Source organism: Rhincodon typus, chromosome 11 (genome assembly GCF_021869965.1).
Source record: "Rhincodon typus isolate 14 chromosome 11, sRhiTyp1.1, whole genome shotgun sequence".
In the NCBI taxonomy this organism is placed as follows: Eukaryota; Metazoa; Chordata; class Chondrichthyes; order Orectolobiformes; family Rhincodontidae; genus Rhincodon; species Rhincodon typus.
Genome location: NC_063342.1, coordinates 66,227,973 through 66,246,347, shown reverse-complemented (window position 1 = coordinate 66,246,347; position 18,375 = coordinate 66,227,973). Strand labels below are relative to the sequence as shown.

Below are 18,375 nucleotides of genomic sequence, written 5' to 3'. Positions count from 1 at the left end.
GGAGTCACGGAGAGAGTTGTCCCTCCGGAAAGCAGATAAAGGTGGGGAGGGAAAGATGTCTTTGGTGGTGGGGTCGGATTGCAGATGGCGGAAGTGTCGGAGGATGATGCGTTGGATCTGGAGGTTGGTGGGTACTCCAAGCTTTTTACCTACTGCTTCTGAAACAAACATTCTGGCACCACTGTGGCTACACCTCTCTGCAAGAGAAATGGCCCAGAATAAATCCCTCTTAAAGGCACAGTACTGTCATACACCCACTTCTGATTCCCTCATTGGCAAATTCTGTTTTGTTATCCATTAGGAATTTAGCCAGTCCTCTCAATCCCGTTCATATTATCTCATCAATAATAAATTTATTGTCTTTACAATAAATTACTGTTGACCAATTAAACCTAGTCGCTCTGTCTACAGACCGTAGGATAAAACATATTTTGTCTTATCCCCTACCTTGAGGTCCATCAGGTCCTTTTAATTAAAATCTGTCACCAGTGGAAGACTTACTATTGATCACAAAGGCATTTTCTCTATTTTTTGCAAATATCACAATGTTCATTAATATCCTTTCTGAGTTTAGTGTATTATTCCTCATCTAGTGGCCCTGCATTCTTTAATGGAATCTTCAACTTATGACAAGTTGGAATGCAAACCGTAGATGTAGCTTTGAAATAATTTACTTCAGTTCCTATATATTCCTCTACCTGGATGCCATTAATTTCTCCATAACATTCTACTTAAAGATGATCAGCATCGCTAAGAAAATGCTATAGTAACCTGACTCTGTAAATTGCAAATTTACAGATCTCCCAAAGATATTGATTTATTATACTCCATATCTAACTTTGTTTGGCCTTTTTTATTTGAAGGTTCATTTAACAGTAAAGGCATTTCACTGGATTTTGCTGTCCAGCCCATATACTGTCCATTCACAGCCGCTATATAGAACCGCACAATTGAACAGATTTGTTGCCAGGATGGCTCACTATTGGTATGAAGCTTCTAGTGACCAATATGATTCCTTATGATTGGTCAGTGTTATCCTTCTCCCCTTCATTATCTTCCCTGTCATGTCATCTCAAAAACTCAGTTATTCCTTTTCGGACAATTCCACACACACTGATAGTTTGAGTCACACCTGAAACATTAATAAATGTGTCCATGGTTATTCCTGGGGTTCATCCTTCCGTAATTACCTACCTCCTGTTGCCTTTTGTAGCTGTCAAAAGTGATTCTAGTTTAATTTTTTTTTCACACTGCTGCTAGAGCCCTGTATTAGAAAGGTCTAGAAATGTTGCCAGCTTATATCCTCCATTTTCGGTGTTACTGTTGTTAAACTTGAAAGGGTATAGAAAAAAATTACCAAGATGATGCTGGGGTTGGAGGGTTTGAGCTATAGGGAGACGCTGACAAGACTGGGGATATATTTCCTGGAGCATTGGAGGCTGAGGTGTTACCCTATAGAGGATTATAAAATCATGAGGGGCATGGATAGGGTGCGCAGGTAGGGGAGTCCAAAACTAGAGGGCATAGGTTTAACGTGAGAGGGGAAAGATATAAAATGGACCTAAGGGGCAACTCTTTTTCATGCAAAGGGCGGTGCGTGTATGGGATGAGCTGCCAGAGGAAGTGGTGGAGGCTGGTACAATTACAGCATTCAAAAGACATCTGGATGGGTATATGCATAGGAAGCATTTATAGGGATATGGGCCAAATGATGGCAAATGGGACTAGGTCAGTTTGGGATATCTGATCGGCACGGACGAGTTGGACCAAAGGGTCTGTTTCTGTGCTGTATTACTTTATGCTGATGAGCCCATTTGTAACTTGAAAGAGGCCAGACATGAATCCTTTCTCAAAAGCATTAGCCATCTGATCTAGAAGCATGTCACTGTCTTGAATCTAACCCTGGCTGAAGCCAAGACCCTACTCAAGTTTGATACTCTGGCACAATCCAACCATATGAAGGAAGGTACAGATGTAGAAGTTTACAAGTGGAATCACTGCAGTCTCACACAACACTCACTAGTCAGTTAAAGTCTGATGCATTTTTCTGTGCCTCCACTTTAGTAAACGTATCAAAGTCTCATCAAGCTTTGTAGGCATTCAATAAATTATCTTTCACATTTTTTCGCATAAAGTTTAAGGGAATGTCTGCACCTCCTTCAGTGTCAAGTTGCTGAGCAGGATAGGCTTGAGGGGACGTGTCTGATTCCTGCTCCTATTTCTTGTGTTCTAATGATTGTGATTGGCTTACTAAAAGTAGATAAAATGAACTTTGTTACCCATTTGTGAGTGGCAATCCCAGGAGTTTTGACATAACATTAGAAGTAAGGGCCAGGAGGAAACCAATGGCCTGTGAGGTTGTGTATCTTTGGAATTCTCGTGATAGTGTAGATCCTCCATCGTTCAGTACACTTAAGGTTAGCTTGTGTTCTTGATCTACTGAATTTTCAAAGAGATAATCTATTAGAGATTCAAAAGAATAATCTGTCACGATGGGAGGAGAATATTAATAGGTATCCCATCTGTTCTTTTAGTTCTGGAAGTTGTTTTTCCCAAAATGTTCGAAAATAAGTTGTACCTTTTTTTTTTTTGGCCACGTGCTCTATTTTGAACCCTGATGCCCCATTGGTGGAGTTTGACATAAAATGGCTGTTCTGACTTGCTACTCACCGCACTCACACAGCCTTAACCAGCACTGGAAGTGCTTAAGTCAAGTAAATGATTATAAAGCGGCTGTAAGTTTGTTACTCAGCGTGCCTCAGCAGAATTAGAATCTCAGTGTATCATTTGTCTTGCTTTTCAGAGCCTTGCTAAACTAACAGATGAATTCAGGAATAGCTGCTGCATTGAGAACTCCCTGCAGGATCTCCAGATGAATGCAAGCTTGGCCTCTGAGTGTTTACCACAGCAATACTGCGAAGCAAGTTCACAGACTGACATCATCGGTGAGGTATGTTTTCAAATGCAAAGACCTATTTATTAACTCTGGCTAATTTTCATTGTCACTTCAGACTGCATTTGCAGAATCTGTCACGCTCATGTGCATTAAGAAAGCAAAATGAAAAGCTCTGGGTTTTTCCTTTTGTTTCTGTAACGACAAGAGACTGATGTTGTAAGGAAGGAATATGGCATGTTTTTTGGGATGTAATGATGTGCCTGAGAAACTGCCCAGTCTGATGGGAAACCACCTCCAAGTCCCTGAGCAGTGTTAGACCGGATTGGAAATGACTCTGTTGGTTTAGATCAACAATTAGGGCAAGTAAACGATCCTGGCTGTTACCTGATTTGTTTAATCTAGTACTGAAAATGTCAATGGACTAAAAGATTTGTAAATCTGATGTCAATGACCTTGAAACAACATCCACACTGAAATAGGTGCTCCAGTAAGTGATAAAGTCATTTGGACAGCATCTAATAGATGTATAAAAGGGATGTAGTTGAATGGATGGAGAAGTACATATGACCTTGCATTGCTAATGTCAGAATACAGATTTGTGTAGCCTAAATAAGGATTGAAGTTCTCCACAATAACTACATGGATTTTGCAACAATAATCTAACTGTTTAGTCCTCAGTCTGGTGGTGTAACTGTTGTTCACTTGTGTTTCCCCCACTTCCTGTTCTTAAACTCTGCCCATACTGCTTCCACTCCCTGGTTTGTCTGAGCCAAAATCCTTTCCAACCACTGTCCTTCCATCATCCTTTATAATCAGTGCAATTCCATTCACTTTCCCATTATGCCAGTCTTTTTGAAAGATTGTGTATCCTGGGATATTATTTCCCAGCACATTTAAATGGGACCTGAGGGGCAACCTTTTTACACAGAGGGTGGTGTGCACATGGAATGAACCATCAGAGGAAGTGGTAGATGAAGGTGCAGTTACATTTAAAAAAACATTTTGGACAGGTACACGAATAGGAAAGGTTTAAGAGAGATGTTGGCCAAATTCAGGCTAACGGGACTAGTTTAGTTTGGGAAACTTTATCGGCATGGACAAGTTGGACCGAAGGGCCTGTTTCCGCGCTGTATGATTCTATGACTCTGATATCATTGCCATTACAGAATAATCTATTTATCCCTCCACTAATTCATTTATCTTGTTACAAGTGCTTTATCTACTTGGCCAAAGAGCATTAATTTTATTTTTAAATTATTATTTGTTGCATGGAGATAATACGTATCATGAAAAGTATTTTACTGCTCTATTGCCTTGATTTTTCTGTTAAGATTTGGAACAACCTTTGGAACCTCTGCAGTTGTGGCTGTCACCCTGACCATGTCGTCCCTTATCGCTACCACATTATAATATCTGTATTCTCCCTCTCCACCACCCCACTCTTCATGCACTATGGTGTTTGCACAAGTGCCCTGCTACCCTCAAACCAAAAAAACAAAACTGCGGATGCTGGAAATAGGAAACAAAACCAAAAACTTCTCTCCACAGCTTTCTCTCTCTGCAGATGCTGCCAGACCTGCTGAGTTTTTTTTCCAGCAAATTTTTGACTCTCTGCTATCGTTGTTCTCGTCCACCCAGGTACAAGTACACTACTTTACACTTGTTAATGTGTGTCAACCATTGAGGCTTCTTTGTCACTACATCCTGGATCCTCGTAGCTAACAGCAAGGATGAGTTTTTGTAGGAAGAGTGGTAGGAACATCCAAGATGCAAAAGATGGTTTAATATGAACATGGATTGGATAAGAGCTAGTGGTTGTGTGATAGACCAGACAAAAATAACTGTCAGTTTGGGTACCTTTCAAATAGGCAAGTGGCCTGAATACCTTTTGTAGCCCGCACACATCCTGATTGAAACGAGGAGCAAAGGTAGACGAAAGCAGCCCTGGATAGGGAAAGTCAAAAACAACTTGTCAGCAAAAGGGATACAATGACTGGACAAGCACTAGTCATACTGGACTTGAAATGTTCACTCTATTTCTGTCCACAGATGCTGCTAGACCAGCTGTGTTTGTTTTGGGCTAATTTGGCTGTTTGTTTCTGAGCTGCTTTCTCAATTGTAGCTTGCTCCTACCTCTTCAGCAACTGATAAATGCCAATTGACTTTCAATGGTCAAATAGCGATTTGAAAATCCTTTTCATCAAAATAATACTTGAACCAGAGGCAGTTGTTCTGCTTCTTTGTGAAGGAAACTCCAGTGTATGGCATATGTGTTAGATACAAAACTTTACATTATTAATTCCTTCATTCATTCATCCCATGTATATTCTCAATTTATGTAATTCAGCTTCCTACTTTTGAGAATCAAAAAGGAGATCATTTCACTTCACTTCCGGAATGCAGAAATGATTGGCAATGATGCTCAATTGTTTGCAACTTGCATATAAGTTTCAAATCCATCCTTTCAGGGTTATTTATTTGTGGATTGTACTCCTTTTGAAGGATAAGGTTTGATTGGCTCATGTCATGATCCTGCTCTAGGAAGGATGTAAATCATTTCCAAAAATAAAGTCTGGAGAAACTCAGCAGGTCTGGCAGCATCTGTGGAGAGAGAAAGACAGAGTTAGCATTTCAAGTCCAATTCAAGGTGTTAAAACTGCTTTCTGTCTCCACAGATGCTGCCAGACCTGTTGAGTTTTTCAGCAATTTTTGTTTTCATTTCAGAGCTTCAGCATTTCCAATAATTTGCTTTTGTTTAAATCATTTGTAAGGACTGTTGCTCATCTTGTTTAAACAATGCAGTGCCCAGTCTGGCTACTGGAGACTGTGGCTTCTTTGGTCAGTATGCATTTGTATACAGATAGAAGGCACATTTTTGCAAACAGTTATATGCTCGCTAGCAGCTTTTTACATTGTTGACTTGACCTTTACTTCAAAGTATTTTGTCCTTTTATATAAATATTCTCATATGAGCCAAGTCCCCACTTCCAATGCAAACATTTGCGATACATCTGAACTAAGAGTTTAGGATTTGTCCATGTTTGCTGTTAATAAATTTTAATGCTTTTCCTTTTACAGTTTTCATCTGATGGAAGGTCGAAACTAGCAGACAGAGTTCGACTTAGTTGGCAGTATGAGGAAGCTAAGAAGAGGTAATTAACATTCAATGTACTCACAAACAATCTTTGTCTCTCAATTCTTAGCTGTCTTTTTCCTTCTTATTAATATACTTTTCGTTTTGGAGAAGGATTGTGTTGGGGAATCTGTTGGTTACAAGTTTTTGGCAAAATAACATGTTGTGAAGTTTCTGAGGGCCATGAGGTCACATGACAGCCGATCTTGGGTAGAGTCATGCAGGGAATACAGTTTTCCTCCGTTTCAGGGAGAAACCAATCGATTTTGTCACAGCCCTTCACTGGCTACTGCCCTCTTGCTGGGATGTGGGCTGGGCAGTCCAGCTTAGCTGACGTGTAGTGTGCCATTGCATAATCTTTTGGCTCTTACTGACCAGTGCTCACTTGGTTAAGCACAGAGGTCAGCAAACATTGGCGAGGGGGCACTCCTGTACCCCAGAGTGGTTGGCACTTTCATCAGAGGAAGGAATCTGGATGCTACACGTCACTGCAAGAAACGTAAACCCATTAAATGATGTCCTGCTTGCTTTTTTGCCGTCACTTCTAAGTTTAAGCCATATATGTCGTGTACAATGTTGAGAAATATTCAGTCTCTCAGCATTTGCCAAAGATCGTTAGACAGCACCTTCCAAACCCACGACCGCTTCCGTCTAGAAGGACAAGATACGTGGATGCACCACCACCTCCAAGCCACTCGCCATCCTGACTTGGAAATGTATCGCTGTTCCTTCACTGCTGCTGGGTCAAAATCCTGGGATTACCTTCCACGCGCATTGTGGGTCTACCTACAGCACCTGGACTGCAGCGGTTCAAGAAGGCAGCTCACCACCACCTTTTCAAGGGGCAACTAGAGATAGGTAATAAATGATGGCCCAGCCAGCGACACCAACATCCTACAAGTGAATTTGAAAAGGAAGGATATCCACTGCCTAGTGCAGAGTTTACCAATTAAATTAAATTAAGGAATGGCAAGGAAAAGACCAGATGAGGTCAAAAAGCAGGTTATTTTGCCCCTTTTGCCTTCTGCACGATAACCAGTTCTGGAGAAAGTGAGTAGTGTTTTCACTGGAAGAGTCATAAAGTGAGGGTAAGTGCGTTGAATATATTGAGTAGCTATTATCTTCTGTGGTCACATTCTTCATTTATCACGCATTTCTGTCCTTGGTTTGTTAGGATTACTGGAAAGCCTGTGTGTTTACATGCATTACAGTGTTTTCACTCTAGCTCTCTCTGGTGGATGTCAGTACACAATGGGCGAGAGAATTTGCTGTGCTGTACTACGTTTAAGCAAGAAATATGATTTCTGTCTGTCAACATTACATCAACAGTACGACAGGTTCCCCATATTTATCTCTTAAAGTTCAAGGGAATATTTAAACATATCAAAATGTACGCTGTAATCAGTTTTTGATTTTATTTTAAGGGAACATTTTTTATGAACAACAGAAAGTGTCAATATTTAAGATGAGGGAGATCTTTCAAGACTTGAAAAGTACCTAGACGTGAACTGACAAACCAAACAGCTACTTCATGCACTTGTTGGCAAGGTCAGCCTCAAGTTAAAGAAGGTCCTGGTATTTATATATGGCCTCTGGCAACCTCAGGATATCTCAAAGTACTGTACAATGGTTTGTTATCATGTAGGAAGTTAATTGTAAAATGAGTGCATTGTAGCTTAAGTAATAGAATGTTACAGTCTTGCAACTTATTTGCTTTCAAAGATGTCATAAAATGGACACATTTGACCACGCTGAATGAGAGCAAATTTGCCCAATCACCAAGTTGTCACTGCATTGAGAATCTTGGCTGCCTCCAATGTCCAGCAAACAGAGAGTCAGGATTTTGTGGAGGATTTCCTATAGTACAGCAGTGCTCACGCTAAAGATGATTACTCCAATAGCTGTATGTACTGAGGTTGTGAAGAGCATATTAATACAAGTTCTTCTTCCTTACCACTTGTTGTGTGACTGGTGGCATGATAACTCAGACATAACAGACTTTGAAGGTCTGTGACGTCGATATGGGTGAGGAGAAGGTCTCGGACATTCCTGGCTCAGTACGTTTTGTCTGTTACCTGTATCCTGCACTTTCAAATGGAGCTCAAACAGAGGCAGCCGCTGGATTCTCTTGTTAGATTAGTGAAATGCATACCATCTACAAGGTCAGCAGTCATACCAGAGCTGCTCTTTGTACTCAAAATATACCCATGGCCCTGAGGGAATAAGGCAACATTTAGTACTAATTGAAAGGGACGTAATCACAGGGTGGGCTCATTAGACGTACGCTTTAGGACCGTGAGTAAATCATCTTGATTGCTTTGGCAGAAAGGTGAACATTATCAGCCAGAATCAAATTGGGGCCCCCTTAGCAACACCTGCTGGCCGTGCACATTTACTGCTCCCATCACTGCCCTCCTCTTCAAAACGGCGTAGGAGAGTTTGGGACTGTGAGAGTGGGGGAAAAAAAGAATAACTCTCTGCTGCAAATGATTTGTTACTGGTCGGCAATATTCCCCATTCTGCAGGGTGGACCTTGACTTGGTGAAACAATGTAAAATCGGAGAGAGTGAGGTTTTTAACCCCTCATCGCTGCTTTTCCCGTGAGCTGCCACCACGTGAGGAGTCTCCCGACAGAGACTGAATCCAGTCTCAGGAGGTCCTGCATGTGTTTTGCTGGTTATTTTGTGAATTCACTGTCACTGTAGCACTCCAGCTCTCAGCTTATCCTGCTGCAGCGTTTGTACGTTGTGCAGAATTGCTCAGTTTTCCTGGGCTGATGAGGTGGGGTGGAGGGGTGGTTAAATCAGCCCCCCTACAACGGGGCGGGGGTAAGGCATCTCCCCACGACTGGGAGGGGACTATAACAGGTCCCCACAGTGGAGTGGGGGTGTGGGTAAAGCAGCTCTCCACTGTATAATGGTATAGCGATGATGTCATTGAAGTTATAATGTAGACTGTTCACCCAGAGAGCACTTCAGTTTGTGAACTTCAGAAACTGGAAGTAATTGTCTGCAATTGCTAAAATTCCCCATCAGACTGTCTGAACCCACCAGGCCTGTAAATGTCTAAAGGGAATGAAATCAGTGCCTGTGTTTCTTTTCTCTGACTCCAGTTCCACACTAACGTGCCTGATACTTACCCTTCCCCTGGATGTGCAGTACGGAAAAACCATCAGAGAGACAGCCGGCACCAACAGCTTTATTTGGGTAATTTGGGATAAGAAATAGACAGCTGGTCCTGCTAATTCTGAGGATGAAATCTGCAAAGTGGACTGCATTCAACAAAATGTAGGGTGGAGAAGAGTGGTGATGATGGCATCGCAATGTTGGCTTTTTTATGTTTCATTTTGAAATCGTAACTACACTTATCATTAACCATTTCCTGTTGGTGTATGATTGTAGCTTTGCTTCGATAGTACCCATGGCTTTAGCCCCTGCCTTCTTTTTCTCTCTCTCACACACTCTCTCTCTCTCTTTCTCTGTTTCTGCACTTCCCCACCTCTGTCCTGCAGAGTTTCCAGTATCCAGCTACAGCTGGCTCAGTTGGACAACGAGAGCTGGCCAGGCAGGGCTGAGGCAGACTGGGACCGTCTGCAGCTGATCAGGGAGAAAGAGGCACTGCTCCAGGAGCTGCAGCTCATCAGTCAGCAGAAACGCCTGCCCGAGGAGCTGGCTCGGCTCGAGGCGGAACGCCAGCGTCTGGAAGACGATATCCAGCGTGCACAGTCCATTCCCTGTCAGGAATTCGCTGAAAGGTTCGTGTATCTTTTGCAGCAACTTTTTTCTTTTGTAGCCGGGAATGTGAACTAAAACGTCTCGCCCACTACCGGACCACTCTCCTTGATATCACCAGAATCATCCAATGTGGAAGGTGGCCATTTAATCCACCATGAATGTTCTGGCTCTGTGTAAGGTCTATCCAATTGATCCATTGTTCCCCATAAAAGCTCTGCTACTCCAACACCTTTTTAAATGTAGGGGAACATCTGCAAGCACTTCCCAGGAACAGAATCACAACAGGCCAGACACAAGTTTGGTTGAAGAGGTAGATTTTAAGGACTGATCTAAAGGAGAAAGGGTGAAAGAAAATGTTTAAGGGGAACACGTTAATTCACTTACCTGGCAACAGGGTCTTTGTTGTGACAGGATCAGCTACTTGAAGATAGTTGAGAGATATGTGTGTGTGGTCATTGGGTAGGGACCACTTAGTAAGAGATTGGTGGTACACCCAGCCCATTCCACCACAACCTGCAGAGTCAAACTGCAATGATCACCATTGCTGTTGAACTTTGTCAAAAATCCAACATATGGTACATCTTCAGGAGGTGGGGGTCAGTTGTTCTTTGCCTTTTGGATAACTGATGCCTTTTCTTCCATATTTGCTTTAAAAAGACAACCAACTGCTTAAGTTAGAGAAAAGAAAAGTGGAGTAACTTTGACTTAGTTACATTGTAAGACAGGTAATTTCTGACCAGGTTCCCAATAAAATGAAAATGGGAAAAGTACTGTAATGACGCAGCTGATTTGTTACTCCGCCTTTTGTACTATTGTCCAAAGTCACAATCACCCATAATGAGTGAAATTTACCAAACTGTGTAATGCAGATTGAACATTTGAAATGTTCATCCTGCCTGCTAATATTTTGTACATTATGCACATTATTCTACTAACTGTACATGAGTTCAGTTTTCCCTATTTGACGGAACAGTACCAATGGTTAGCTCCATAGCTGCAAAAGATGTAGGAACTCCACCTCCAATGCCTGATGTGCCACTATGCTGTCACATTCTTAATGACATGACACAGCGTGTCTTTGAATTGTGGGTAAAATCCCAATTGTGGAGATTTTGAGCATAAACTTCAAGTGTTCTGAGGGAGTGCTGCACCGAGAAAGGTACAGTATTCCCTAGTAATGACTGCGTGATTATTCTTCCGTGTAGTGCATTGATGCTGTAGCAGTCAGCAGTCTGTGGAAATTATAACATTATGACACTGAGAGTTCCGTGAAGTTGCTGTATTATGTTCCACCATATTAGTTTTTTTAAATGCTGCTAAGGGAAAAGGGTGGGTCTTGTGGCAAAGTTTTCAAAAGCTCACTTAAAACAGTTATTGGGTCATTGAAGAGCAGTTTTAATGTCACAGTCAGAGAAGATTACATAGTTACTCAAAGGCAGGCAGAAAATAACTTCTTGTCTGTTCTACTGCGGAGGTGACTTAGGGCTACTGGCAGTATACATAACTAATAATATATTTGGGGGCTCCTTAAGAAGTTGAGCAGTTGTTCAACTCTGTGCAAAAGTCAGGAATTAGTTCTGGGAGTCAGTAGGTACAGCAACATATTGCAGTTAGGGCTAAGGATCAGTAATGGGTTGGTGGGGGGGGTAGGGACTGTATTCCAGGTGATGCATTGTATAAGTGAATAGAATAGAATAGAAATTTATTGTCATGTGTACTTTTACATTAAAAATACAGTAAAATGTTTTACAAGTCAGCCTACCACAATGCCTTTATTAATGACAGAAGTCAAAGGTAAAAAAATGTAAAATTAGGACAAAGTTCATCACTGTTCTGCTAACAGCTCCTGGGCTCGGGGAGAGCTGATTAAGGAACAATGGAAAAGCCTGAAGGCACAGAAGGAACTGCCAACTGTATGCCTCATTGTCTTCAAAAAATGTTTTAAAATTTATACACCCTTGCTACACAAATAGATGGATGCAAAGTTCTGTAGTAAAATAAATGCAGGATGGTCTGACAGACATGTATCATTCTTTTTCCAGTGTAGCTATGCCAAAACTGCAGCACCATGCTAGATTCTCATTTTCACCCCCTACGTGTTTGTTATCTCCTTGTAGAATGCTGTTGCAAGACAAGAGAAACTGTCTATTAAGGCAGCTGGAAGAAGCAACACGCTTAACCACGTATTTGCACTCGCAGCTGAAGAGGTTAGTGGATCTGTTAGAAGGGTCTGTACAAAACTGCATGTTATGTTATAAATGTAAACCAGATCCAGTTGATTCCATCTAGTTATCAACAATGTTATGCTGGTTTTTGGCAACAGGATTCATTCATAGTTATACATTTGCGTAGTTACCCATGTATAATAAGTGTGACGTTTGTTAGCGTAGTGGACCTGAAGATATGAATTCAAATCCCAAAACTGGTTTGTTCAAGGATTTAAATTTGATTTTAAGAAAACATCTGGAAATGAAAAGCTTGCGTAAGGCTTGTTGGATTTTTATTTTGTGAAAATGAAGGTAATGCCAAAAATCCGGCATCCTTACCAACTCTGTATGCTATGTGACTCCAGTCCCGCGCCAGTGTGATTGACTTCTTGATTGCGCTCTGAAGTGGCTGTGTGTGTCCCTCAGACTTGGTAGGTTTGCAAGCTGGGTTGCTGCTAGTGGCTTAGAGAATTCAATCTCCTTCAGCCAGCCTACAACAGCAAGGGGGGAAAAAAATCACATCAATTAAAAGCATAGATACAGCAAATGTTAGGTCATGTTTATTCAATTTGTGCAATGTTACTTGAAATGACCTATTTACTTCCTGTTACCATGCAAACAGAGGTGCTTAGGGGATGCTGTTGTTAAATGAAGTAGAGTCACACAGCATAGAAACAGGCCTTTGGCCTACTGTGTCTATGCTGTCCAACAAACACTAGGCTACACAAATTCCTTTCCACCTGAGCTCGGTATGTCCCAGCAAGAGTATGTTGGTACAAGTGTTGTGTCCATGCTGTAATAAGGAACATTATCAGTATCCTGTGATCTCACACTTGTAACTAAAACAATATTATTTATTTTGCAGCTTAACTGCTAGCTCGCTCACGGTGTCATCCAGCAGTAGTAGAGGTTCACTTGCATCCAGCTGTGGATCATTGGCTTCCAGTCGAGGTTCTTTAAGCTCGGTCAGTTTTACTGACATTTATGGCCTCCCACAATATGAGACCGATGCATCGATTGATTTGGGGTGCTATCTGCAGTTTGATCTGCTTCCGTTCGACACGATAGCCAAGGACCCTTCCTTTATCGACCATTTAGGACTGTCCAACTTGAGCAAGGCCAGGCGGTCTTTGGACCCGCCTCAGTCCTTGGCATCGCTCTCCTCTAGGTCCTCGCTGTCCTCGCTCTCGCCACCCAGCTCCCCACTCGACACCCCATACCTCTCCGCTTCTCGTGACTCTCCGCTGGCCCAGATGAACGAGGAGTTTGAGGAGCTGCTAGGAAGATCGGAGTCTGAAAACCTGCGACTGCAAGCCCAGGCTGTCTGTCACGATTTGCAGGAAGCTGCGTCTGCGCAAGTTGTTGGAGCTTCAGTCAGCGATATCAAGCTATGCCAAGATGTGGATCCCAGAGTGAGGCCAGCAATGCAGGGTGTAGGAGGTACAGTAACGCTGAAATGTAACATTTCTTTAGTGCTATTGTGACACTCAGTACCTGCTTGAAACTGGATTTGGTTGTGTCTGTTTGAATACTCAGAACAGATTAGCAGTTGTTTCTTTAGCTGCTGAGGACATTGGCAATGCTTTGGGATATTGCATGTTTTAGAGGAAGAAAGTGTCCTGGGATTACAGGTGCACAGATTACTAAAAATAACAACGTATTTTATTCAGTCCATTTCTAAAACGAAACCACCAAAGTACAGGGGCTTGTTTCTCAAGGACTAGATTTGAAAAAAGCAACTGTATCAAACTTGCATTGAATCTTTAAGTTGGTTGGACCACACTTTCAGTACTGTGAACAATTTGTGTCTCTTATTGTAGAAAAGAGCATTAGAAATGTTGCAAAATAAAAATTTCTCAAATAATGTCACAACTGGGAAGTTCTACCTTTCGAACAGCCCAGGGCCAATTTCTCAAGGAAATAGATGACTGAGGAGTGAGCTGATAGATGTTTTCCAATTATGAAAAGGTTTGTTAGGGAAGTCCTGAAGAAGATATTTCCAGTTGCAGGCAAGGCCAGAACTGGAAGCCACAAAAATAAGAAGGCACTTAGAAATTTACTAAGTATTTTAGGAGAAATTTCTTTAGCTAGATAGCAAGTGAATCTTGTTCCCATATAAAGCAGTTGTGGCAAATGGCAAAATAATCTCCCTGAGGGAGCCAGAGATAGAAGGATATTTAAATTAACTGATCCTAATAGGGTTAGATCACAAATATTAGAATGATGAGGTCCATAACACCAGAATTGGGCCGAATGACTGTTTATACTTTGCCAAAGTTTGTAATAATCACTGTATGACATTTGAATACATTTTTTGATAATGTGGATTTATATCCTCCAGCGGCTCGTTTCATATCAATGTCTTTTTGAAGTTCTTGCAGTACAATATGTCTCTGGTCCGTGATGAGTTTAAAATCTCCTGGTTAGGGTGTCAGAGGGAGCATTCCAATGGGTTGTCTTCGTGGATTCCTGACGGAAAATGCAACAAGGTAGATGTGGGGCGTAGGCATTGGGTGTAGACTGGGCGTTTACTGGATTGGAACAGTCTCACGGTCACAGCTGCTCAGCACGGGAAGATGTCAAGGCGTCGTCACTTGCTTTACACCATCGGTCAATGTGACAGTCTTTACGGTGTTACTCAAACGAAAATGATTCAAAGCATGTATGTTCCGGGAAAGGTAAACAGTAGGTATTTCTAAAGGCTGAATATACTGGTACTCACCAAGTTTACTAGCATGCATCACTTTAATTCATTACCACGTATTATATAATGGTGATGGCAGTGCTGTTTATGGAGATCCATGAAAAGATTACAAGGAAGAAAATGCTAACAGTATACAGACTAATTTGGAGTTCTAGTTAATATCTGCCACACAAAAAAAACTTGGGAGGAGAGCAGCATTTATGCATGATTGAGTCATCCCCAGATGTTTGGTGCCATCTTGTGGTGGTGTCATGTAAAAGTCACAGTCTGATTTTGAGAATGATGAGGCTGGATTTTTAACTCCCTGTAGCTGTGTGTGTTCGGGCGGGTGATCAGTCTGTTCCATTTTAGCAGCATTGTTCGCAGTGTTAACAAGGCACCGGCTACATGCACATGTAAAAATCAAGATCCTACAATGCAATTCCAATCTTGGTTTGGATTTAAGCCGGGGTGGTGCAGAGAGTTCTAGAGCAAGGGTCAGGAAGTTGTGTGGCTTGTGTCCTCCTTCATATTCCTTACGGAGGCCTGCCTGGTTTCTACCTTCCCTCCTTTCTCTTTTCCTGGCAGCCATCGTCTCTGGAATGCTCCATCACTTACATCACCTATTCAGAAGGTTATGTTTCTCATCACGTACACAAACAGAAGTTGCTGCAAAAGCTCAGCAGCTCTGGCAGCATCCGTGAAGAAAACATCAGAGTTAAGGTTTCGGGTCCGGTGACCCTTCCTCAGACCCCTTTCGGGTCACCGGACCCAAAATGTTAACTGATTTCTCTTCACAGATGCTGCCAGAGCTGCTGAGCTTTTCCAGCAACTTTGTGTTCCTGATTTACAGCATCTGCAGCTCTTTTGTGTTTTTTTTTAAAAATGTGTTCCTCATCACAATTTGGTTTCAAAAGTCTGGTTTCAAAAGTAAAGTTGTATTTGAGGTCCCAGAGTTAAAAAGGCACAATGCTTTGATACACGCATCTTGCCCACCTTAATATGTCTCACTCTGACGGAGAGTTTTCCTTTCGCTCCACAGTAAGTTAATCCAGACCCAGCTCTACTGTGATGTTGTTTACTCCTTTCTTGACGAGCCAACTCAACAAAGTTAAATCTTTATTTCATAACAATGCAGTGAAGCATGTTGAGAAGAATCGGTACGTTAAAGGTGCTATGTAAATGCAGACCCTGTATTTTAATTGTCATGTTTTGAGGACCACCATTAATGTACTGTGTCTTCCCTCCTTTATTGTAGCGGTAACCCTGCGCACTGACAGTGCCCTTAAAGCAGGCCGAAGAGTGAGAAGAGTCTCCACAGGTTTCTCGGATGATTCTCTCGCCACAGACAGTGGAGTCTTCGAAGCATTGAGTAAAAGGTGATGAAATAATTTTCTTCTGCACCAAATCAAGTTGGTGGAACAAACTCTACAGCTGGCGTTTTCCAAGAACATACTTCCCCCTGGATTCTGACTAGCTGTGAGAGGCACCAATATGTTGCCACTTTGTTTGTGCAGACAGTGCTGTGTGTAATTCTGGCCATTATTATAATAGTCTGTGCACCTGTTAGATTGGTCTGAGCGATGATTGATAGTTTCTTCAGTGACACAGGGGCTGCCCCTGTCTGTGTGAAGCTGTCGATGGTTGCAATTTCTGTTCCACCAGTTGCAGGGTCGCACTTAATCCTGTTATTGAGGTTGCCTGCAGCAGTAACAGTGGACCCTGAAATTCAGTGGGGCTTTCTGTCTGTACTGTGCAATATCTCTCTGTGGAGAGCAGCAAATCATCACTAGCAAGGGAGTTACTTGGTGCTGGGTGCATTTTCCCCCATATCTGTCTTTTGCACAGGGTGAGCCCATGCAGCCATTCTGTCTCACTTCAGTGACAAAGTTATCAAACTATTAACTCTTCTCCCTCTCCTGAGCCTTGAGGCAATAGGGCCAGCTCATTCCTTCCACTGCATTTACTTTGGGCAAATTGCACTTAGGTCTTCCTTACAGAGACTATCCAATGATGTGGTCGTGTGGTTAGACTCACCAGGCGAGGCATAATGTGCAGGGGCTGCGGTGTGAGTCGTTACTTTACTCCTGCCAGATGGGATGTCTGCCCCTTATTGCAAGACTGGAACACTTTTCAGTATTCCATCATAGCTGTCTGGAAAGGACTCCAACCAATAGCCTGACACAGGCTGGAGTACTCTCACTGAGCCAAAGCTCACTCAAGACCACTCATTCATGATTCATGATTCATGATGCATCATGCAGACACGCCTCTGTATTAACTGTGACTTATTAGATTGTAAATTTGCTTTTCATTTATTGTGTCCAACTGTTTGGATTTGCAGGCCTGAAGATGCAGACGAGACTCTGTATGATAATAGTTCCATCACTTTTGATCCACCACAAATTAAAATGGGACTTGTGTAAGTGTTTAAATGTACCGGGCTTTCTCAATGACATCCATAAACTTTAGCTCCTGTCTCCTGCTTTATTTGCAATTATTGGGAGGTGTATTTTGTTAGAGGTATGAGAGGAATTCTCAGGACTATTACTGAACCAGTTGAACAATAGATGGTCCTATAATATAGGAACCTGATTGGACCACGTGTGGAGTGCTGTGTACAGTTTTGGTCTCCCTAATTCAGGAAAGATATTATTGTCCTAGAGGTAGTGCAACAAAGGTTCACCAGATTTGTTCCTGGGATAGTGGGACTATCCTGTGAGGTGAGGTTGGGCAAACTGGGCCAGTATTCTCTAGAATTTCAAAGAATGAGGTGATTTCATTGAAATACTGAAAGGGGTGGACCAGGGTGGAAGTGGATAAGATTTTTACTTTCACTGGGGAGACTAGGACTGGGGACACAATTTAAAAAAAACTCTTGGGACCAAGATGAGGAGAATTTGTTTTATTTGGAGGGTGGTTGGTTGTTGGAATTCGCTACTCTGGAAGCTCAGACTTTGAATATATTTAAAGTAGAGGTTGCTGAATTTCTGATTATCCAAAGCATAAAGGGTTTCAGGAATAGAGTGGGTAAAAGGCATTGAAGTGTTTGATCAGCCATGATCATATTAAACAACAGAGCAGGCTGAATGTTCCTTATTGTCATGTTAAGCAGTTTAAACAAATGAGTCAATAGTAATCCAACCTCTGGATGATTAAAACATGAGGAAATCAACGTGAAAAGTAATGTGTTAAAGTCCTTTAAAGCGCACACACTCAACAACAGAGTTCTGCATCAGCAACACTGTACAATCAGAATCTGGCAGTTTAACTGTGATGTGACTGGACTAATAATCGAGAGGATTGAAGTTCACTAGGCAGTATCCTGAGGATTTGAAATCAGCTTAAAATGTCTGGCAGTAATACCCTGGTATCAGTAGTTTATCATAACAGTAACTAGGCTTTAAAGTATTGTCATTGGCTGCAGAGTGCTTTAAGACTTGTTTGGGTTGGGAAAGGCACTTTATAAATGCAGGTCTTTTATTTCTTTGGCAAATACGCTTCCAAAACTTTTGTATCTTCAGGTATGATCACCGGGAGGAATGCTTGATCATTCACATCCTTCAGTTACGGAATCTCACTGCCCTACAGGTGAAAGATGGGAGCAGAGTGTAAGTTGGAAACGATAATACAAGTCGTGACCATAAAGGTCTACTTTTGCCTGACTATTATATAGGACTGACCTGTTTCTTGATAGAGCCCAGTGCCAATGTTGACTTTGG

At 42.0% G+C, this 18,375-nt stretch overlaps 1 protein-coding gene across 1 annotated transcript in view; it reads left to right on the top strand.

Moving 5' to 3' along the window:
- wwc3 (WWC family member 3) overlaps window positions 1–18,375 on the top strand; it is a 107,451-nt gene that overhangs the window by 68,389 nt on the left and 20,687 nt on the right. The window contains exons 2-9 of the mRNA XM_020517636.2: window positions 2,804–2,950; window positions 5,975–6,048; window positions 9,541–9,783; window positions 11,881–11,970; window positions 12,836–13,410; window positions 15,912–16,032; window positions 16,998–17,075; window positions 18,178–18,264. Coding sequence (XP_020373225.1) covers window positions 2,804–2,950; window positions 5,975–6,048; window positions 9,541–9,783; window positions 11,881–11,970; window positions 12,836–13,410; window positions 15,912–16,032; window positions 16,998–17,075; window positions 18,178–18,264 — 1,415 coding nt within the window. The remainder of the gene's footprint in view (window positions 1–2,803; window positions 2,951–5,974; window positions 6,049–9,540; window positions 9,784–11,880; window positions 11,971–12,835; window positions 13,411–15,911; window positions 16,033–16,997; window positions 17,076–18,177; window positions 18,265–18,375) is intronic.